Source organism: Chrysemys picta, chromosome 10, assembly GCF_011386835.1.
Source record: "Chrysemys picta bellii isolate R12L10 chromosome 10, ASM1138683v2, whole genome shotgun sequence".
NCBI classification, from domain to species: Eukaryota; Metazoa; Chordata; order Testudines; family Emydidae; genus Chrysemys; species Chrysemys picta.
Window position 1 is genome coordinate 59,136,523 of NC_088800.1, and position 23,381 is coordinate 59,159,903.

The following is a 23,381-nucleotide window of genomic DNA, read 5'->3' on the forward strand; positions in this document are numbered from 1 at the left end:
CACAAAAATTGGTGATACAACAGAACATACCAAACCATCTGTCCCACTAAATCAAGGGAGGGATGGTTCTAGTTGTAAGAACAGCCATTCTGGGTCAGACCATGCTCCCAGTATTCCATCTCCAACAGTGGCCCATACCAGAGCATCAGGGGTGGAGAGAATGGTGCAATTATGTCTTCTATTTGTCACCTTTGTCTTCTATTCTCGGCTCCTGGTAGTGGGAGGTTTAGGGTTGCCCAGAGCATGGAGTTGCGTCCCTGACCATCTTGGCTAAGAGCTATTGAGAGACCTATCCTCTGTGAACTTATCCAGTTGTACTCTTTGGCCATCACAACATCCCATGGCAATGAGTTCCACAGGTTAATTGTACATTGTGTGATAAAGTTCTTTCTCTTGTTTGTATTCAACTTGCAGCCTATTGATTTCATTGGATGGCCCCTCTGGTTGTTTTTTTTAATTGTGCAAAAGGTTAAACACTTTTCTATTGACTTTTTTTCTACATCATTCATGATTTTATAGACCTTTGTCATATCCTGCCTTAGTCATCTCTTTCCTAAGATGAACAGCCCTAATCTTTTTAGTCTCTCCATGTATGGAAGCTGTTCCATCCCCTTCATCATTTTGTTGCCCTCCTCTGAACCTTTTCCAATTCCACTATATCCTTTTTGAGATGGGGTGATCAGAACAAGAAAGAGTATTCAAAGTGTGATGCACAGTGGATTTATAGTGGCATTATATATTCTGTCTTGTTTTCTTTCCCTTTTCTAATTGTTCCTTACATACTGTTAACCTTTTTTGACCGCTGTAGAGCACTGAAGTTTTCAGAGAATTATCCATAATGACTGCAAGTTCTTTTTCTTGGTAACAGTTAATTTAGACTAGACTCCATCATTATATATGTATGGTTGTGATTATTTTTCAATGTCATTACTTTGCACTTATCAGGGGTGGCACTGGGGGAGGAGGGCCTTCTGGGGGTGATAGCCAACCCAAAATTTGTCTTAGCCCCCCCCCCCCCCCTTTGTAGCCACTCCATTGTAGCTGCCATTCTCCAAGAGTGGCGGCAGCAGGCTCGGCGCCCAGCTCCAGCAGCAGTGCAGGAGTAAGCCTGGGTGAAGGGGCAGGGTGCCCGAGAACATCCTTGGCCCGTGTCCCCGCCCCCTGAGGCATGCCACCCAGAGCAGGTGGAGGGTCTGGAGCTCCCAACAGCAGCCACTCTGGCCTGGGCTTTTGAGCCCCACCCCCTGTAGTCACTGCTCCCCACTCTCTGTGAGCAGTGCCACGCACTGTCCAGATCTGGGTTCTGGCCTCAAAAGGGCTAGAGGGTGGGGTTTGGGGGAGGGAGAGGAATAGCAGGGGCCTAGTGGCAAGGGATGCTAAGGTCCATCTCAGACCCCGCACTGGGAAGAGGCTGGCGCTGCCTTTGTTTATCAGTATTGAATTTCATCTGCCATTTTGTTGCTCTGTCACCCAGTTTTGTGAGATCCCTCTATAACGCCTCACGGTCAACTTTGGACTGAACTATTTTGAATAATTTTGTGTCATCTGCAAACTTTGCTACTTCACTATTCACCTTCTTTTCTAGATCATTAATGAAGATGTTGAACAGCACAGGTCCCAGTACAGATCCTGCGGGATGCAGCTGTTTACCTCTCTCCATTGTGAAAACTGGCTATTTATTCCTACCCTTTGTTTTCTATCTGTCAACCAGTTATTGGTCCATGAGATGACCTTCCCTTGTATTCCATGGATACTTAGTTTATTTAAGAGATTGTAGTGAGGGACGTTGTCAAAGGCCTTCAGAAAAATGTGGGTATTCACCCACGAAAGCTTACGCTCCAATACGTCTGTAAGGCCTTGTCTACACTACGAGAGTAGTTCGATTTTACTTGCATCGAATTTTTGTAATCGATATTGCAAAGTCGAACGTGTGTGTCCACACTAAGGACAGTAATTCGACTTTGTGCGTCCACACTAACGGTGATAGCGTCGACATTCGAAGCGGTGCACTGTGGTCAGCTATCCCACAGTTCCCGCAGTCCCCTCTGCCCATTGGAATTCTGGGTGTAGCCGGCAATGCCTTCTGGGTAACAAAATGAGTCGAGGGTGCTTTTGGGAAACTGTCGTCATCCGTCCATCACTCCCGCCCTCCCTCCCTGAAAGCGCCGGCGGGAAAACAGTTCGCGCGCTTTTCCAGTCATTGACAGCGCGGACGCCACTGTACTCCGAGCATGGAGCCCGCTGCGACCATCGCTGCAGTTGTGGCCGCTCTCAACGTCTCGCAGCTTATCATAAAGGTTTCCCTGAGGCAGATGCAGAAAAGTCAGGCAAGGAGGCTACGGCACCGCGGTGATGTCCTGAAGTCTGAGAGTAGCACAGACCTGTCAGAAAGCAGGCGACCCAGCGCCGAGGACATCACAGTGGCAATGGGTCATGTTGATGCCGTGGAACGGCGATTCTGGGCACGGGAGACAAGCACTGAGTGGTGGGACCGCATAGTGCTGCAGGTCTGGGATGAATCCCAGTGGCTGCGAAACTTTCGCATGCGGAAGGGAACTTTCCTGGAACTTTGTGAGTTGCTGTCCCCTGCCCTGAAGCGCAGTGACACCCGGTTGCGAGCTGCACTGAGTGTACAGAAGCGAGTGGCCATAGCCCTGTGGAAGCTTGCAACGCCAGACAGCTACCGGTCAGTCGCGAACCAGTTTGGGGTGGGCAAATCTACCGTGGGGGTTGTTGTGATGCAAGTAGCGAAGGCAATCGTTGATGTACTGCTGCCAAAGGTAGTGACCCTGGGAAACGTGGAGGCGATCATAGATGGCTTCGCAGCGATGGGATTCCCAAACTGCGGTGGGGCCATAGATGGAACTCACATCCCTATCCTGGCACCGGACCACCAGGCCACCCAGTACATTAACCGAAAGGGATACTTTTCCATGGTGCTGCAAGCACTGGTGGACCACAGGGGACGTTTTACCAACATCTACGTGGGATGGCCGGGCAAGGTTCATGACGCTCGTGTTTTCAGGAACTCTGGTCTGTTTAGACGGCTGCAACAAGGTATTTACTTCCCGGACCACAAAATAACTGTTGGGGATGTGGAGATGCCTATAGTCATCCTCGGGGACCCAGCCTACCCGCTAATGCCCTGGCTCATGAAGCCCTATACTGGCGCCCTGGACACTGAAAAAGAACTCTTCAACTACCGGCTGAGCAAGTGCAGAATGGTGGTGGAGTGTGCTTTTGGCCGTCTCAAGGGGAGATGGAGAAGCTTACTGACTCGCTGTGATCTCAGCGAAACCAATATCCCCATTGTTATAGCAGCTTGCTGTGTGCTCCACAATCTCTGTGAGAGCAAGGGGGAGACCTTTATGGCGGGGTGGGAGGTTGACGAAAATAGCCTGGCTGGTGATTACTCACAGCCAGACAGCCGGGCGATTAGAAGAGACCAGCGGGAAGCGCTGTGCATCCGGGAGGCTTTGAAAGCAAAGTTCCTGAGTGAGCAGGGTAACCTGTGATTTTATAGTTTGTGTACTGAGAAGCTAAACCTGCCCCCGTTTCTTTACCCAGGTAATGTTGACTATCCTATCCAGTTACATACCCCCTTCACCCCCCCTCCAACACACGTGTCGAAATAAAAATAGTTCTACTTTGTTAAAGCACACCGTTTTCTTTAATACTGTTTTAGCGGGAATTTTTTAAAACTGGGACGCAGACTGTGGTGCGGGGCGGGTCTAGTGTTGTGATGCGAATGCAGCTTCTAAACTCAAGGATTGACAGGCTCCGCTGCGGTGGGATGCTTGTTTCAACGGAGCCTGTCAACCCTCCTGATCGGGACTGTGTGTATGGGAGGTCTATTTGACTTTGTGGCAGGGGGAGGACGGTTACAGATCCCATGCTGTGTGGCTCTGTGATCCTGTCTAAGGACCGGCGCTTAAGATCTGTAACTGCCCTCCCCCGCCACAAAGTCACAGAGCAACCCCCCCCCCCCAACATTACATCAAAACAACCTCCCAGACTAACCGGGGCAACTAGTCACTGCATCACTGCACTGTGTATGTGCCCTGCTGCTGTGCCTGCCCCCGACTATGTACCCTGCCAAAGGAGACTGTCCTGTCCAATTTCCAACCCCCTTTCCCCTCCTCCTCCAAAAGAACATGATTGAAACAGTAGTTAACAGAAACGAATTTTTTATTATCAACTACACATGGCATTGGGAGGTGAAACTTGGACGTGGGCTTGTGTCAGGCGGGAAGGAAAGAACTTTTCAAATTTTGGGAAATGAGAGCCTTCTGCTACTAGAGCTCTCTGCAGGGGTGGAGTGAGAGTTAGCAGGGACTCTGCCGCCTCTCCTTCTTTGCACTTTGGGTGAGGTGGGTATGGGACTTGGTGGCGGGGGAGGGCGGTTAGAGATGGACTGCAGCGGGGCTCTGTCCTCCTGCCTCCGTTCCTGCAGAACATCCACAAGGCGCCGGAGCGTGTCCGTTTGCTCCCTCAGTAGTCCAAGCAGCGTTTGAGTCGCCTGCTGGTCTTCCTGCCGCCACCTCTCCTCCCGATCCATGTTGGCTTGGTGCATTCGGGTCAAGTTCTCCCGCCACTGGGTCTGCTGTGCTGCCTGGGCTTGGGAAGAGGCCATAAGCTCAGAGAACATGTCCTCCCGTGTCCTCTTCTTCCTACGCCTAATCCGCGCTAGCCTCTGGGAGTGTGATTCCAGGCTAGGTTGTGAGACAGTCGCAGACGGGGCTGTGGAAATGGGAAAAAGGGAGTGAATTCCTCTGAAAGATAAATGTAGTTGTGAACAAAGAACATAGTCTTTCTCTGTGAACAAGACCATGCACAGCACCTTTCACATGCGCACTCAGCACAAGGTCGAATTCTCGGCCTTCGCATTCTGTGCCTGGGGTCTTGAACAGCACATTTGAGAAGCGAGGCAGCACAACGGAATTTCTGTTGCAGGCAGACATGGTAAGCCGTACACTTGTGGCAGTTTAAAACTTTTATATTACCACTGGCCTCATTTCACATTTAAATCAATGTCAGTCCCTGCTGCCAGCAATCCGGCAAGCGGGAACTCTGCCCCTGTCCCACCCCCTCGCGGCTGTCCCCGGGAATGATCCCTTTCGGCTGCCCCTCTCCCGCCTCCACCGCGTGGCTGCAAACCAGCGGTGACAGTTCTGTAAAGGAACGGGAAAGCAGTCCCAACACTAACATTCCCCTACCTAATTAAAAGCAGGTCACCATGGCCGACATCACCCTGATGAGGATCTCCGAGAGCGACAAAGAGAGAATGCTCCGGGAAAGCCTCCAAAGACCAGGGCCGTATGCCGCCCTGCTGTGCAGAGCAATGATCCCCGAGTACCTGATAATCTCGTGGCGCGGCAACGTGTCGTACTTCGGAGGACCCAATAAGGCCGCTCTCCCCAAGAACCTCATGCAACGGCTTTCAAGTTACCTCCAGGAGAGCTTCATCGAGATGTCCCAGGAGGATTACTGCTCTATCCCCGCACATATAGACCGCATTTTACTGTAGCTGCAGTAGCAGGGAATACACAGTAGAGCGGCTTGTGCAGGACAATCACTGAAAACCGGACATTGCTAGATTTCTTTTCAAAACTTGCACTGCCCCTTACTAAACCGTTAAGCGCCTAGGGCACACTAATCATGAACAACCCATTCTTTTAATTGTTAATATTCCTGTTTTGTTAAAAATAAATGTTTAGATGTTTACAACACTTACTGGCTGATCCTTCACCAGATTCTGTGTCCGGGGTAATGGCTGGGGACGCTTCGTAGGGGATCTCTGTAAGGGTGATGAAGAGATCCTGGCTGTCGGGGAAATCAGCGTTGTGAGAGCTGCCAACTGCCTCGCCCTCCTCATCTCCTTCCTCATCTTCCCCGTCCCCTAACATGTCTGAGGAACCGGCCGTGGACAGTATCCCATCCTCAGAGTCCACGGTCACTGGTGGGGTAGTGGTGGCGGCAGCACCGAGGATGGAATGCAGTGCCTCGTAGAAACGGGATGTCTGGGGATGGGATCCGGAGCGTCCGTTTGCCTCTTTGGTCTTCTGGTAGCCTTGTCTCAGCTCCTTGATTTTCACGCGGCACTGCGTTGCATCCCGGCTGTATCCTCTCTCTGCCATGTCTTTAGAGATCTTCTCGTAGATCTTTGCATTCCTTCTTTTGGATCGCAGCTCGGAAAGCACGGACTCATCGCCCCACACAGCGATGAGATCCAAGACTTCACGATCAGTCCATGCTGGGGCTCTCTTTCTATTCCCAGACTGCACGGCCATCACTGCTGGAGAGCTCTGCATCGTTGCCAGTGCTGCTGTGCTCGCCACGATGTCCAGACAGGAAATGAGATTCAAACTGGCCAGACAGGAAAAGGAATTCAAATTCAAATTTTCCCGGGGCTTTTCCTGTGTGGCTGGTCAGAGCATCCGAGCTCGCACTGCTGTCCAGAGCGTCAACAGAGTGGTGCACTGTGGGATAGCTCCCGGAGCTATTAGCGTCGATTTCCATCCACACCTAGCCTAATTCGACATGGCCATGTCGAATTTAGCGCTACTCCCCTCGTCGGGGAGGAGTACAGAAGTCGAATTAAAGAGACCTCTGTCGAACTAAATAGCATCGCAGTGTGGACGGGTGCAGGGTTAATTCGATTTAACGGCGCTAACTTCGACATAAACGCCTAGTGTAGACCAGGCCTAAGTCTATAAGGTGCCACAGGACTCTTTGTCACTTTATATTGACTGGCTTACCCTTATGAGCATGCTTGTTGACTCCCTTAAAGACTATTAATAGATGGGTAGTAAGGAGATGTTGACTTCATGAAGATTGAGTTGCAACAAGTTTTGGATGATTTTTATTAGGAGAAATCCTTGCTGATGCACTGTACAAAGAACTAATAAGGCGTTTGCAGTCACTTAATAAAAATAAACATACCTTTTTACTACGTAAGATGTTGAGAATTTAATACCAACATCCCTCTCCTTAAAAAGCCACTTCTTCTGCAAGGCCTATAAATGGTAGGACCACTAGGTTTTCTCCTGTGTTTTGAAATAGTTTAAAATAACAAAACAGAACACCCAAGATATTACGTAACCCTCAAGATGTGAATGTTATCTTAACAGTGATCTTATAGTTGTAAACCTTGTCCTGCTTACTCCTAGCTTCCAATGTTTGTTTGCTCATCATTCATATCTTATCTCGGATCCTCATCCTGTAGCCCCATAAATAGTCTAGAGTCATGCAAGAAGCTCTGTATTGCTGTCACAAGATTGTGAATGGACCTCACATTCTAGTTCTGTATTGAATGCTTACTCAGGTGACTAGTCCCACTGAAATCTGAAGCACTGAAATAACTGGAACTATGCACATGACTAGAGGTCCATAGATAGGCAGCTTGTATGATGTGACCACTGCTTATTGTGCTGGCCAGAATTGTCTAATTGTTTCCTTGTGCTCACCCCCTCCCCATCAGTTTGTTGTTGCCACATATTGTGCATAACCTTATACTTGTATTGTAAGATTTTCAGGGCAGGGACTAACAATGTGGAGTCTGGTGGCACCTTAAAGACTAACAGATTTATTTGGGCATAAGCTTTTGTGGGTAAAAAACCCACTTCTTAAGATGCAATGGGCAGGGCAGGGACTGTCTCTGTTATCTGTTTGTACTGTGTCCTGCACAATGGCCTATAGGCAGGCACTACAGTAGTACATATAATAAATAGTAGTAGTAACATCCACTAAGATTTTAAGCTCTTTGAGGCAGGAGCATTGTGTTTAACTCCTCAGTGAAGTATCAATTGATTGCATTGTGTTAACACCAACAATGAGGGCGTAGTGCTGCTGCAATGTCAGAGACAAATGAAAAAAGGATTAGGATGGTTTGAGATACGTGGGGAGGGGGGCATTCAGGCCCAACTATAATACAACATTTATATCAATTTATGTCCTATTTTTCATCATATCAAAAGTTGATTAGCACATGTAGGACACTTTACTAGCTGAGCACCACCTCCCCACATGGATGAATTATTTGTACAAAGTATTTGAACTGTCATGAAAGAAACTTTGTAGATAAAGAAGCCATACAGCTTGTTATTGGCTTAGAAGCCACTCTGACCATTTGTAGATACTATGGTGGTGACATATTATTTGGCTCCGATGTTCTTTTTACTTACACTGGCACTATACCACTATAATTCCATTAACTTCAATGAAATTACTCCTGATTTACAGCATTTTGAGGGGAATCGGGCTATTTCAGTTCAAAGGAGGTCCAGTAATTATCCTAACTGCCTGGAATAAGTATCAGAGGTGAATTAACTCCTATAACTTTGTATATAGATGCCCTGGGTATCTCCCATAGTGCAGATAAGGCCAGGGACTATATGTATTCAAGGCATGCAAGACTTAAGTGACAGTAGTGATCAGTTGGAGCGCATCATGGTAACAAAAGAGATTAGTTGAACTTGGGATTCGGTTGATAGAATGAGTCTGGAATGGCTTTCTCTATTACGTTAAAGGAGATTATTAGTCATTCCTTCAGGTGAATTTGTCAGCTGAATTTGAACTGCTCCTGATACAGTATGTTACTTCTTGGATTTTTCACAAATTGCTGTAAACCCAAAGGTCTCCGGTTAGGAGAGGATGAATAAAATCTCCAAATGCTGAACATCCCGTGGCCTTAGCTGAATTAGCAGTATTAAGAAAATAGCTTCGGCTTTGCTTGTTTCGAAGTCTGTTGCTGCTAAATTTTTAAGCCTGCACGGAATTGTTGCAAAAATCATTCCAATTTTTGTGAATAAACTTGAGTCTGAAAAAAGACTAACTTTACTGGCCCATAAGCAATAGATGGAAATTCTATCAGATCACTTAATGTGCCTGTGAGAAATGGGACTGCGACTAAGAGCTTTCTGCTCTCATCACTTGAGGCCTAACCTTCTGCCCATTGAGAGTCCTTCTATTGGCTTCATCGTGCATTGGATCAGGCTTTGTTATGTAGTGATATTTCTCATCGGAATGCAGGACGATGTAAGCTTATGACCTCCTGTTTAACAGCAGACTGACAGATCCTTTGTGCCTGCTCCTAGGCCTGACCTGGAGAGGTGGGCTTTGCTGACCAGGAAGTGTGCAAACCCTGCCTGATATTCTCAAAACTGCACCCTTGCTAATACAGAGCTTTTGCTGGTCTTGGAGACTTCCACACTTGTGGTAGTGGGTGGTCAAGATTTGTCCCTATTTGCACTCAATTTGCTGATAAATCATACAAGGATGCACACAAGAATATTGTTTCAGTGCAGCTCTAACCTATTACTTAATCTCTCGATCAAAAAGACAGCTCCTCCCCGTAGAATTACTCCCTTTGGCATTTAACAGCTACCTTACACTTAAGATATGATCATAATCATAATGTTGGGCATGTGTTGTTTTGTGGTCCATCGGAATATTAGTACGATGTAATGTCCATGCTTCCTTGCAGTGTCTTACAATAGGTCAGTGAATGAACTAACTAGTATTCTCTGTTACAGTGGTTCCCAAATTTGTTCTGCTGCTTGTGCAGGAAAATCCCCTGGCGGGCCGGGCCGGAGGCGGTGCAGGCCGAGGGACGTAGTGGCTGCTGCTTCCAGCAGCTCCCATTGGCCTGGAGCAGCGAACCGCAGCCACTGGGAGCTGCGATCGGCCGAACCTGTGGACGCGGCAGGTAAACAAACTGGCCCGGCCTGCCAGGGGCTTTCCCTGCACAAGCGGCGGAACAAGTTTGGGAACCACTGCTCTATTATATATGCTTGCACATGTGCCTTTTTTCTCTGTAGCTATCTCGAGTGGAAGAAATTAACTCATGAACAGACAAATCTCAATTGGGGAAAAAATTATCCTAGTTCTAGTTTTTATTACTCTGGGTACTGGACATCCTATAATAACTTAAGATACCTGTCAACAAGCTCCTTCACCTCAATAGAATTTTTTTCACTTTTAATATCCATTTTGTTGACAAAAAAAAACCAAAAACGTTTATTGCAATATCTGCCCCTACCTCACACAACAAAACCCTCCAGTTTACAAAGGCAGATTGACTGAGTTTGCTGTATATGGTGTTGGACTTTTCCATTGTCCTAGGTGATCCTGTAAACGCTGTCGTCGCTCTAACCATTGCCATCCATTTATAGGCTTAGAGGGAACCTCTGAGTGTTGTCTGTGTGAATACTGCCTTAATATCTCAGTTGATATGTTAATCCTGGAGTCAAGCTTATGGCTTATACTGGCCGACATGATGGCACAGCCAGATAGGGGTTCATTAATGGACCTGGGATGAATTTCTGACAATGGGATTCTGCTGCTATGTGAAATGGGATAGAATGAAGTGTTATGGGTAGAGAATGTGAAGTCATGATCCTAGGGTTCCATTCCCAGCTCCCATGATCTGCTAACTGCCCTTGGGAAAGCCACTTCACCTGTGTGTCCCTACACACCATAAAGTGAATGTAATGTTACTTTGAGTCCTTTGAGATCCCCAGATAAAGGCCACTGTATACATATTTTTCATTTATAACAGAAGTACTGCACTAGTAGCTCTGACCATTCAAATATTGGTCTGTCAGCTAAAAAGTATTGTCCCCTGGATTGGAAACTGCTAGTGATTCACACTGGCACATGCAGACTCAAAAGCTGCTTTTTACTTGAATTGCAGTGAGTTAACATTTGCTATGTGTTCTATAAATATATTAGATATATTACATTTACAGAGAGTCATAAGGAAACCAAATACAAACTTCTTCTCATTTGCAGCCCTGGAATTCATTTTTCACATCACATTTCATCAAAAAGTGATTGCTTCCCTGGCTGACAATCCCGATCCTCTAATACTTTTGGATTAACCAGCAAAACCTTCTTCATTTCACACCTGATGCTAAACCTAGAAATCCATGAAAGTTAAATATAAAGTACATAAGGGCTCAAATATTCTGGCCCTCTTAGTGTGAAAGACACTTGAGTGAACAAAAGGCAATGAAAGTAAATTCGTATACAATTTAAAAATAATCAGGCCAATACATTTTGTAGTTTGATGCCTTTACACTAGCAGGTTAGAACTGAATGATTGTCACTCCTAGTTCATAGTGCATAACATTATAGATGCTTTCTTTTCCTGCATGGATGTACCCCATGTTGTCAGTGCCTCAGGCCAGGTCTACACTTGGAAGGCTTTGCCAGTATAGCTATAACAGCATAATATCCAGGCAAAACGCTCCTAGTGTGGATGCAGCTTATACTGAAAATACTGTGCTTATGCTGGCATAGTTTATTTCATTCCCTGCACCCCCACACAAGTGAAACAAGCTACACTAGTAACAGTGCAGCTTTGCCAGTATATAACTGCATGTAGGCTAGGGGCTTTTGCTGGCACAGCTATGTCAGTCGGGGATCAAACCTCTACTGACATAGCTATGCTGGCTGAAGTTTGTAGTGTAGCCATGGCCTTACACTGATGTTTGCACCATTCAGCAATCACATTGGAAAAATTAGAAATGGGACCCTTAACAGAATTTTATTGCTTGTCAGTGCTTTTTATTGAGTCTGACAATGTGTGATAGCTCATAGTGTCAGATCCAGCAATTTACATTCAAGAGTATCTCTTTTCCAGGTACTGTAACCTCCCTGTACCTTTTCTCTGCTGTAAAAAGTGGGGAGAGGGAAATACCAAAATTCAACAGTGAGTTTTTATACTGAGTTGGACATGTAAATAGAAAGATCTATACATATTAGTGACAGAGGGGTAGCCGTGTTAGTCTGAATCTGTAAAAAGCAACAGAGGGTCCTGTAGCACCTTTAAGACTAACAGAAGTATTGGGAGCATAAGCTTTCGTGGGTAAGAACCTCACTTCTTCAGATGCAAGAAGTGAGGTTCTTACCCACGAAAGCTTATGCTCCCAGTACTTCTGTTAGTCTTAAAGATGCCACAGGACCCTCTGTTGCTTTTTACATATTAGTGAGTTATTTCATTTGCATGCTATTTCTTCTTACTAAATTAATATAAATTGCATATTATGGGAACAGAAAATTGTTATAAGCAGGGCAATAATTTGGCTATAGCGTCGTTATAATCAGTATCATATATCCACAGGTACAGTCATTACTACTGAAAATTGTGAACTCTGTTGCTAGGTTTTTACTTAACTGTTAACTTGTGATTTGACTTACAATCTTTAGTAAAGCTCTATGTGTTTCAGATAACAGCATTGCTTCCATTCAGGGTGATATTCTGTATAAATTCTGCTTGGATAATAACTTGGGAGCCAGTTTTGTATTTGACAGGTCAGAACATTTTGAACCAACATTGCATATGTAAATTTAGGACTTTCTCCTATTGTTGGCATAATAATGGTTGAGCACTGGCAGGTGTCTGGGCTCAGTGCATCTGAAAACCTTTTCCAGATCCAGATTTGCATAGCAGTGAGTCAAAGATTCATCTGTTCCCTGCTGCTTTGATGATGCACACAGTTCTTTTAGGCCTTGGCTACACTCAGGAATTCACAGCGCTGCCACAGCAGCACTGCCCAGCGTGAGTGTGGTCGCACCGCCAGTGCTGCGAGAAAGCTCTCACAGTGCTGTATGTACTCCACATCTCCGAGGGGAGTATCTTGCAGCGCTGCGAGTGAGCGTGCAGCGCTGCAGGCTCTGATCACACTGTGGGTTTCTTTCTCTCTCTCTCTTTTAATTCATATCAAATGTAACTGTGGCTGTTGCCATTACACAGCCAAACTTACGGGCCCTACTGCACTGCCCAGTCAAGGTCATAATAATAAACATAAGATCAGGAGCTTCAGCTTCATTAGACTTTGCAAATATCTTTAGGGAGGCTGTCACAGTGCCTCAGTGGGTCACAACTGAGAATACAAAATTTAGGTCAAGCTGCTGAGAAATAGGGCAAACCCCAAAACTGGTGGTTATTTTTTCATAAGATATACCAATCCAGCAACAAAAGTAAAAGTCTGTCTTACCACACTGGCTAACAAGAAATTAGTAATGCAGCCTTCCTAGGTATTCCAGTCCTGGATTCAACTCCCCGACACCTGACTTAATGATGAGTGGTTATTTAAAACCAATTTCAGCAAACAAAGGGTTCTTTTGATCCCAAAGGACTAGCTACATACCAAGGCCAATATATAACTCAGATCTTACCCAATAATCATGCTGTTGCCAATCCTTTAGTATCTAATATCAAAAGGTTTTTTTATAAACAAAAAGAAAGGTGAGAGTTATAATTGATTAAAGGAATCAAATACACCTCTACCTCGATATAACGCTGTCCTCGGGAGCCAAAAAATCTTACCGCATTATAGGTGAAACCGCATTATATCAAACTTGCTTTGATCTACTGGAGTGCACAGCCCCGCCACCCCGGAGCACTGCTTTACCACATTATATCCGAATTCATGTTATATGGGGCCGCATTATATTGGGATAGAGGTGTACATATAATAATTGCAAGGTTCTAGGATCAGGCTTATAGCAGTGATGGAATAAACTACTGGCTTAAGTCAAGTCTCTGGTTACTCCCAAATGATTTGGAAGGTCCTCAATCCCTTGGTTAGAGTGCTCCCATTAGAATAAGTCCATAGTCCAGAGATCAGAGCAGGAAAGAGGCAAAATGGAGGTATTTCCAGTGCCATTTATAGTTTCTGCCATGTGGAGGGAAACCCATTGTTTGAAACAAAGTCCTCAGTCCAGTTGGTGGAACAATACAGGTAACAAGATGGAGTTTAGAGTCACATGGGCAAGTCACATGTCCATGCATGCTTTGCTGATGATAGCAGGGGCCATTACCTATACTCTAGTTAGAACATTCGCATGAAAGTCCATCAGGTGTGGATGGGCATCTTCCATGGTCCATTGTGAATTAAATGTTCCTTGATGGGCCATTCAACTTGAATAGTCCCTTCACCATGTGCTGGGTAAAAAGCTTGTGGGTGTTACCAATTGAGCAAACACATTTGAAATACAGATCCATGGTCATTATTCATAACTTGAGATACAAAAATGATACATGCATACAAATAGGATAATCATAGTCAGCAAATCATAATTTTTCCATAGATACCTTATTTGATACACTTTGTACAAGATTTGTTGGGATTATATAACAGCGGTAGCAACAATGATCTACATGGTCATATTTTATTCATAAAGTCACAGACAACCAAGTAGCTGTGGGTTTTTTGTTTTTAAAATATTAGAACCATTTCTTTTCTTTTGTTAACACATTTGAAAAATGCCTTAAGCTAGGCAAAGTTAATAATTATTTTGGGAGTGTAACTCCAGCCAAAGCCAGCAGGTTCTATAAAATGTAGGCTAAAAGCTTGAGTACTAAGTAAATAACGAAATATCCACGAGGGACCCTTTTCCATTGGATTTGCAATAGAGACTTTTTCCTCCATTTCAAATTAGGCTGTTTTACAGCTTAGTTTAAACAGACTGAGCCTAGTTTATAAAAGGCTTGATTCTGTACCACGGGGGTTTGGCCACAGACTCGGCTGTGAAGAGGGAAATATACAAAATGTGCGTAAAATATACAAAAATACCTAAATATCAGTGTATAAAGGTATTTAGGTGCTTAAAGATGCAGATGGTGGGATTTTCAAAATTGCCGTAGTTAGATATAGCCTATCACTTACTGCGGTATAACTTATGTCGCTTGGGGTGTGAAGAAGCCACCTTCCTGAGTGATGTAAGTTATACCAACCTAAGCGCCGGTGCATACAGCACTTACGTTGGTGAGAGAGCTTCTCCCACTGACATAGCTACAGGAGTTAGGTTCTTAACTCACTTAGGTGCCTTTGTAAATCCCATAGGAACATATTTGCATCTTTAGGTGCCTAAATACCATTTTAAATCTGTCCATAAGTGATTTGGGCACTTAGCAAAATTAGTCTGATTGACTTTCAATGAGACTTAGGCTCCTAAGTCACTTTGAAAATGGGAGCTAGGCTCCTAAGTCAGGTAGGTGCTTTTGAAGATGTTACCCTTTTGCTAGTTTGGGTTTAGATGATGGACTTCTTTAAAATAAGTAAGAAAAAGGTAGGCCAAGTAATATGTTTTTATTGGACCAACTTCTGTTGGTGGAATGAACAAGCTTTCATTCTAAACAGAGCTCTTTTTCAGGTCTGAGGAAGGAAGCAGAGTGTCTGAGCTAAATACCAGGAGGGACACATGGTTAAGCAGAATGGGTAACCCATGTTGGAGGGAATCACTTGAAATGAAGTGAGCAAATAGAGTGTTAAATTGTTATACATAAAGTGCTTGAAGTGGGGCAATTAAGGGTGGCAGGCAGTGTAGTGTATTACAAATTGTAGTGAGCCATAACACCGGTGTCCCTGTTAAGTCCATGGTTTTTGGTGTCTAGCAGGATTATGAATGTAAGTTTCTAAGCTCACCTTTTGAAGATGTTATATAGGTTTCCTTTGAGGACAAGTATTGAAAGATCAGATATGGAGTGATGGATTTATGAAAAGTGTTTGCCACAGGTGTTAGGGTGTTTTTGTGTTTTATTATTTTTCTATGTGAATTCATTCAAGAACGTAGGGGTCTGGTTTCACCCACAAAGCTGGTTTTGGAGCATTTGATACACTGGATGAGGAACCCCACATGTGATAAGCATGCATAGGACACATGAATCCTGAAAGATGTGTTGTGGGTGGTATTCATCATCATAGCAGTGGAGATATGTTTGCATGTTTTCTATCTATTGTTCTGGGAGGATCAGGTGCCTGTTTGAGTTGGTGTGTCCTGGTCTGTGGGGAGCTTGCTTTTGATGATGAGCTTGGCAAGTTTGGGGGGGGGTGGTTGAAGAGGAAGTTTGGGAAAGATTTCTTGCAGGATGTGGTTGTCATCAAATATCAGTTGTAATTGTTTGATGATATCCCATATAGGTTTCAGTCTTTGGAGCAAATTCTGTGGTAGCTGGGTGACTGGGTGTAGATATCAGATTTTTGGATGTCTAGGATGATTGCTGGATCTGTGGAGGTAAGTGTGGTAATTAATCAGTGTATTTTTAAATAGATGTTTGTGTGGTTCTATTGTTTAAGCTTGTGGTGACCAAGAAGTTGATGCTGGTGAGGAAGTGTTCTAGAGAGAGTTTGATGGATGGGTGGTGATGGTTGACGTTGTCATGGAAATCTCTGAGGGTGCTTAGGTCTTCTGTCCAGAGGATGAAAATAGCATCGATGTATCTCAGATATATCATTGGTTTTGGGGTGCATTTTTTCCACAAATTCTTCAAGGTGGCCCAGGAAGAGGTTGGCATATTGGAGAGTCCTCCTAGTACCCATGGCTGTTGCTGGGGTTTGAACAAAGTGTTTGTTGTTAAATGTGAAGTTGCTGTGGGTGGGGATGAAAAGGATGAGTTTGATGTTTTTTGGGTGACTTTCTGAGCATTATGCATTATCTTGTAGATATTTGAGGCAGGCAGCAAGGCTGTCATGGTGAGGAATGTTGGTGTATAGGGAGATGACATGAATGGTGGCAAGGATAGTGTTCTGGTGGAGGTTGTCAATGTTGTGGAGTTTCTGGAGGAAGTAAATAGTGTCTTGGAAGAAGTTGGCCCTTTGTCCACTGAGTGATTTAAAGATGATTTCTATGAGTCGTCCTGATATTTCAGTAAGAGTGCCATGACCAGGTATGTTGGGTCTGTCTGGATTACCTTGTTTGTGTATCTTGGGGAGCATGTAGAAGGTACCTGGTGTGGATCTGTGGGTTGTAGAGCTTTTCTTGAATTTGTTTGGGGAAGGATTTGATGGTATCTTTAAATTCCTGTGAATTATGGTCTGAGGTTGTCTTTGAGTTCTTTATAGTAGGTGGTGTCAGATAGTTATCTGCTGGCCTCATTGATGCAGTCATCAGGATTAAGGACTATGATAGTGCACCCTTTGTCCTCAGCTTTGATCACTATCTGGTGGCTGGATTTCAGAGACTGTATAGCTATCCTCTTGGTGGCAGAGAGACAGTGGAAGGTGTAATGTTTGTTGAGGATTCTGTGGTATTTTTTCCTGAAGCAATGGATGCAATCATCCAGTGTGTGGTTTCCTCCGCTGAGAGGTGTCCACTAAGATATTTTTTTCTTATGACTGTCAGTGGGTATGGGGTGGTTATAGGTACTGGTGTCTTTGTAATTAAAGAACTCCTTGACAAGGAGCTAGCATCTAGTTCTCCACATGTTAATATTGTGTCAGGTTCTGTGGCAGGGCGGAAGTTCAGTCCCTTGGAGAATACAGATACTTCAGTTCTGGTTTGGAGTAGTTTTAATAAGTGGATGATGTTGGTAGTGTCCATGTGTTGAGTAATAGGGTTTTGGTTTCTCCTGGAGATGGCGGGCAGGCTGTTGGTTGTGGAGTTGTTGTAGTAGGTTCCATTTTTTGGTTTTGCATTGGATGGCTGTCATCGGTTTTTTTGATAGTTGTTTTGGATTTCCTGCATGATCTCCAGCAAGGTTTCCTGATTTTTTTTTTCTTCCAGTTTGTGGGAGCACATCATGATTCTTGTCTAAGATGGTGTCTTTTGGAATATACAAGGTGCAGGAGATGGTTCTACAGTTTTTCTGAGGTACTTTTGAAGAGCTCTTCAGCATATTTGGAATTGTGTGTAGTTGCACTTAAAAAGTGCATGTTATGATCCATATTCTAGAGCAAATTGCCATATTTTTCTACACAGTGGCAGATTAGGAGAAGGGGTGAGAGAAAATGATTGTTGTTCATTAGTATGTATGGGAAATGGTGCAACAGGCAACGTTTACAGCAACAGGGGAAATATATTACTGCTTACATTTTGGTCATGAAGGTTTTCCTATATCAAAAAAGTATGACTGAAAGTTATAGGGGATGCTATAACATTGTTAGCCAGTGTTAAGTAAGAGACATCACTTAAAGGCTGTTCCTGAAACAAAAAAAACCCTGCATTTCCTTTCTTCTTAAACAGTTTGTTTTATGTGGGTAGTATGTTTCTTCTTTATCCTACTGCTGAATCCTGATTGAATAATATTTTGTTCAGCCCTAGGCAATCAGTTAGGGGGTAATAACATGAAGGATCACACGTTAGGCAAACCACCCACATGTCTCTGGGTAGCAAGCAGGTTGTGTTACTCGGTTAGTCATGGTAGTTATGACGGCATTGGGCCTGGGAGTGGGTATATGATCATCCTGTGCTTTGTTCCCCATCACCCACCAACAGAAAACATTAAGCAAACAATACGGTAGCTGAGAGCACATCAAAATGTTACTAGCTTGCATGATTTTAATTTCCTTGTGTCTCAGGGTGAAGTTGATATGGCTCAGTTTGGGGTTTAGCAGGCTCTGAAATGCATGAGGCAAGTCAGTGCTGAACAGCAGAATATCCATCGCTGAGTCTAAGTCAGAAAGATTAAAAACTCATGTGAGTGCAAACCTGGTGGTTTATGAGGGGAAACAATGAAGGTTCCCATATTAAGTTATAAACACACTGACCTTTTTGTGAAAACAAGCAGCTCTGTTTGTAGAAAGGCATTTTAAAGGGAATACATAACTAATTCACCATTTACAATACCAAGTTCATTCATTAGTCATCAGTCAAGCTCTTAAAACACTTTAGAACCATTTAAATATTAGGGGATGGTTTGGTTCTGTTTTATTTAAACCTGTGTATATCTTTCTGATTGCCCCTCCATCAGTTTTGGTTTTTATTCTAATTCTGCTTGTCCTTTTATAGCTACTAGATTTTAATTTCATTCGCAGGGTCACTGCTAGCATTGAGCCCTAACATTTTATAATCTGCTATGGACCTGAGAATGTCTCTACTAATAGTGACAAAAACAAATTGCAACATTAGCAGGAGTAGTGAAATGATCATATGTCCCACTTTTACTAGGACACTGATGGTTTTTTCATATGGTACACTGGGAACACTTTCAGAATGTATGAAATATCCCAGTTTCTAATTTAATCAACCAACACATTTTTTTTAAAATTAACTACAAAGTGTTTCCTCCAGATATATTGCAGGATTGAGCAGAATTTACACTGTGTTTACCAGGAACAAATAGTCCAGTGGAATAAGTGTTGAATGTGATGAACAGTGTTTGGAGTGAAGAGAAAAGTCGAATAAACATAGACACCATCAACCCTGTTCTTTTTCTTAGAGTGAATGTTAACTACACTTATGCCGTGTCTTGTGATAAACTCATTCAGAACAATGATACTTGCTAAAATCCTCCACTCTCATAAACATGCATGTATCACTTCTGAGTCAGAAGCTGATAGTAGTAACACCAATGTATATATATTTTTTAAAGTATACTTTTTGGTAGCTGAAAAGAAAAATTTAAGACAAAAAGTGAAAATGTTTGGTTTTTGGTGAAAATATTTAGATTTTCAGCAAGTATTTTTAGATTTTAGACAAAAGCCTTAAAACAAATTCAAGAGAAATGGCAACAAAAAAACCAAGCCTTGTGTTTATCAATTTTTTTAGTAACAAAACCCGCCAGCTCTAGTATTTCATCCATTTGTTATTGCTATTTGTATTATGTGATAATAATCTAAATCGTATGGGATTGTTGTACTTTATCTTTCTGCTTCTTCTGGGTGACAGTAACTTTTTAAATCCGTGACCTACAAATCATGAAGATCAATGTACTATCAATATGAATTTTCAGATGAATGTTAAATTCAAGCTAAAACTCAAAGATTTAGGGATTCATTTTTGTGTTCAAATGCACCTTACAGCTGTTTAGATACTCTCGAATTAAAAAAACAAAAACCTATGCTACCCAGTATATACACCAGGGGTCGGCAACTTTCGGCACGCGGCTCGCCAGGTTAAGCACCCTGGCGGGCTGGTCCAGTTTTATTTACCTGCTGACGTGGCAGGTTCGGCCGATCGCGGCCCCCACTGGCCGCGGTTCGCCGTCCCGGGCCAATGGGGTTGGCGAGAAGCGGCACGGGCGAGCGATGTGCTGATCCCTGATATACACTATGAGTTACCATTACTTAGTGAAAATTGCCAAGGACTTTCTTTTATCTGGATAACCACCAGAAATCACCAGAAAGGGCTTTGTTTTATTGTCTTTTCTAAAGAAAGATGCTTCTGTCAGTGCAGCACCCCCTAGTACAGGGCTGCAATTAGGGCTGTGTATGAGTGCAAGTCACGGTGTAGGATTTAAACTTACTAATGGACATTAAGAGACATGGACTCTGCCAGCTGAGCCACATGGAAAGACAAAACTTCAGATGGTGTAAATGAGCACACAGGCTTTGGCTTGGAATATTTAAAATTAACAGACGTCTCAGTCAATGCTCATAATAGATATAACCATAAAACAAATTTAATTCCCTCTCTTTTTATAATATAATTGAAGGACATACTTTAACAATTAGAAGTGTACCTCACCTACTCATTAGCTCTGTCCATCCACTGTAGTAGGCATTGTTTTTCATTTAGCTAAGGGAGCAGTAAGTACAAGAATCATCTGACAATACATCTTCGGCTATCTTAAAACTGCCAATACTGTTAAAATTAAGATACCATAATAGCTGTTGAAATAGCGATAATTAGACCAATTACAGCACTGAGGACCAAAAAAGGGGAAAAGGTTGTCCTTGGTAAGTAATGAGCTTTGGGAAATACTTTTTCAAAACTCTTGCCTCTGTCAGTTTTTGTCACTTACTGTAATACTATTTTATGAGTGCTGTGGTCTTGAAATTTCCCAGTTACCCAAGATGGAAATAAAACAAATAAAATATTTGAAAATATTAATCTGATCAGTATGATTGAAATGGAGTTATTCCTGTACCTTGTTGTGAAAGGAACATTATTTTACATACCAAAATAATATTAATGTGATAGAGCAAAATTAAATCAATGGCAGAGGGGAACTGGCTATAGAATATGTTCAGGACATGAGTATGAATCCAGCCCTCCTGCTGCAGGAGGGAGATAACACCTGTTGAAGTCAATCTGGTCCCTAGTGACTGTTGCCATCTGACAGCTCTTGGGTGGCTCATGTGGAATGAGTTGTGGCCTCAGAGCCAGTTCCTAACAAAACAGTGACCAAGCCTACAACCCTTTGGACTGACTCTCCATGGTAGTTTTCAATGAGAGTAACCCAGTGGAGAGAATATTAGACCCTCGTCTTTCTCAAATTTATTGCAGTAATGATGCAGCAAGTGCTCAGGCTTATAACCTTGGCTTGGCTTTTGACATCCTCTTGGTCAGAAGTAATTTTCTCTTCTGTTAGGGGACTCTGTATCATTTGTCACTAATTCCAAATTCACTTCAATGAAGCAGGGTTATGAAAGAAAGGAAGGGCAGGTTAGTTGGGAGGCAGACTGATTCTGATCTAGTTTACCTGAAAATAAGTAAGGAATAAAAGTGTTTTAAATTTGCCAATTCAACCAAAAAAATATTTTTTTTGCACATTTCTGTGAAAAATTGATCCCATTTTTCAACCAGCTACAGAGCTGGCTGAGAAATTACAAAATATGAAATTTTGCGGGGACAAATAGTCTATGGAAAAAAAGTGTAAAAGTCCTTCCCCCCCCCTCAAACCTTCTAATCAGGGCTGAAATCAGTGGTGCTAACCCAAGTTAAAGTTTGAGCAGAATAAATGAAAAATAGACAGGAAAACCTCTCCACAGATTGACTGGGCTACAAATACTATGTGAGCTAGAAATTTTGTTACAAGTAGTTTACTCCTGGGGGAATTCTGCACCATAAAAATTAAAAATTCTGTGCACAATATTTTAAAATTCTACAAGTTTTATTTTTCAAGCTAACACTATATAATCAAACCAGTTTCAGTTATTTTGGTAATTTATTTCAAAATACCTGTCAGCAAGTATGTCTGTAACAATACAGACACACAAAATTTCCCGCAGGAGTAGAGCGTTAAAGAAACCCCTATGACAGCCCAGTGCCTCTTTCTCTACCCCCTGCTCCCCAGAGCCCAGCCATGGAGCCTGCCTGGCCCAAACACTCACACCCCTTACCTTCCCAGAGCCCAGCCACAGCCCTCCCCCCCCCCCCCCCCGCCCCGGCCCAGATGCTCACACCATCTAATCCCTAGAGCCCAGGGATCCAGAGGGAGAAACATCCTGATGCTGGGTCCCAGGCTTGCATGGAATTTCCTGTGTGCCTCCGCCTTCTTCCTTCAGGGTATGCTGGGAACTGCAGATGCTGGAAACCCTCCAGTTTCCTCCTCCTCCCCCAGCCTCGTCTTCCATTTGCAAGCTGGACTTTGCCGGGTCCAGTAGCCCCTAGTGGCGGCCAACATCTCTTCAGCCCATTTCTGGGCAGAGGGAGGAAATTCTGCACATGCTACATTAATTTCTGCAAAATCCCCCAGAATTCCCCTGCACCTACAGCAGGACTACAGAGTTTTGCTTGTCTCTATTCTCTTGTTCTAGGTTATAGTTGCTTCCTTTTGCAAGAGCCATTGTGATGTCTAAATCTGAGCAGCTAACAGCTATATTACCAGAAGTCAGTGGAAGCTGTTAGCACTAGGGTTGAATTTGACCTGCCAAGAAAATCCTGTATTTTCTTTGTCCAAGAAATATCCATCCGCTCTGGGTGTGTGTGTGTGTGTGTGTGTGTGTGTGGTCTTTAAAACTGAATGTAGTATCTTACTACTTCGATTATATGGTATAACGTATACCAAGTGGCTTTTCATTACTAAGCAATTCAGCCAAAGGTGTCTACTTAAATGTTTAAATGCAATAGTTACATTAAGGTACAGCCATCATTTGTGTATTCTTCATTGCTTTTTTTAATAGTCTTTTTTAATAAAAGATATTAAATACTCCTCAAACTGAGAGGCTTCCCCCACACCCTTTTAAGTTTTCAAACTGGAGAACATTTGAGATTTAAAGTATTTGGCTTTTATGCTCAGAATTTTAATGCGTGTTTGTTCATCAAAAAAACTAAAAAATAAAATAAAATCAAGTGTTCTCGAAAGGTTACACATAAAACAATTTTTTTTCTTTGGCAAGAATAAAAGAGAATATCTACAGTCTGAGGTTTTAATGAAAATTTTATTAGAAATATTGAAAAAGTATTATTATGAATCACTCAGATAAGAGCAAATATAAATAAAACCATCTGGGTGTAGTCCAATGAGAGTAACAAAAAGTAATGCAAAATCTAATGATGTGGGCAAGTTCACCATATCATTATCTCTGTGGTGTGTGTGTATGTATGCGTACACATGCACACATACATATATATATATACACAAACCCTTTATTTATAGTCTCAAGATTATTAATTCATGAATTCTGAAATAATGTCATCCCCACTCCTGAGGAGAAAATTCCTATGTAGAATACCAGGAAACTATCTGTAAATCATTAGAAAGTTTTGAG

General features: G+C 43.1%; 2 protein-coding genes across 22 annotated transcripts in view; one reads left to right on the forward strand and one right to left on the reverse strand.

Moving 5' to 3' along the window:
• The window catches only part of RBFOX1 (RNA binding fox-1 homolog 1), a 2,478,424-nt gene that overhangs the window by 387,889 nt on the left and 2,067,154 nt on the right, over positions 1–23,381 (forward strand). The gene's annotated exons all lie outside the window — the stretch shown is intronic.
• On the reverse strand, positions 4,171–6,712 carry LOC135973807 (uncharacterized). Its single transcript, XM_065558813.1, has 2 exons — positions 5,735–6,712; positions 4,171–4,740 (listed from the first exon to the last, which is right to left on the reverse strand). The coding sequence occupies exons 1-2, from the start codon at positions 6,309–6,311 to the stop codon at positions 4,265–4,267; spliced, it is 1,053 nt and encodes a 350-aa protein (XP_065414885.1). The 5' UTR covers positions 6,312–6,712; the 3' UTR covers positions 4,171–4,264.

What these genes read in the sequence shown, in the direction of transcription:
- LOC135973807 (XM_065558813.1), bottom strand. Translation starts at nt 6,311, where the DNA reads ATGCAGAGCTCTCCAGCAGTGATGGCCGTGCAGTCTGGGAATAGAAAG. An exon ending in ATCTGGTGAAGGATCAGCCA is followed by an intron (nt 4,741 to 5,734) that starts GTAAGTGTTGTA and finishes CCATTTCCACAG; the next exon opens with CCCCGTCTGCGACTGTCTCA.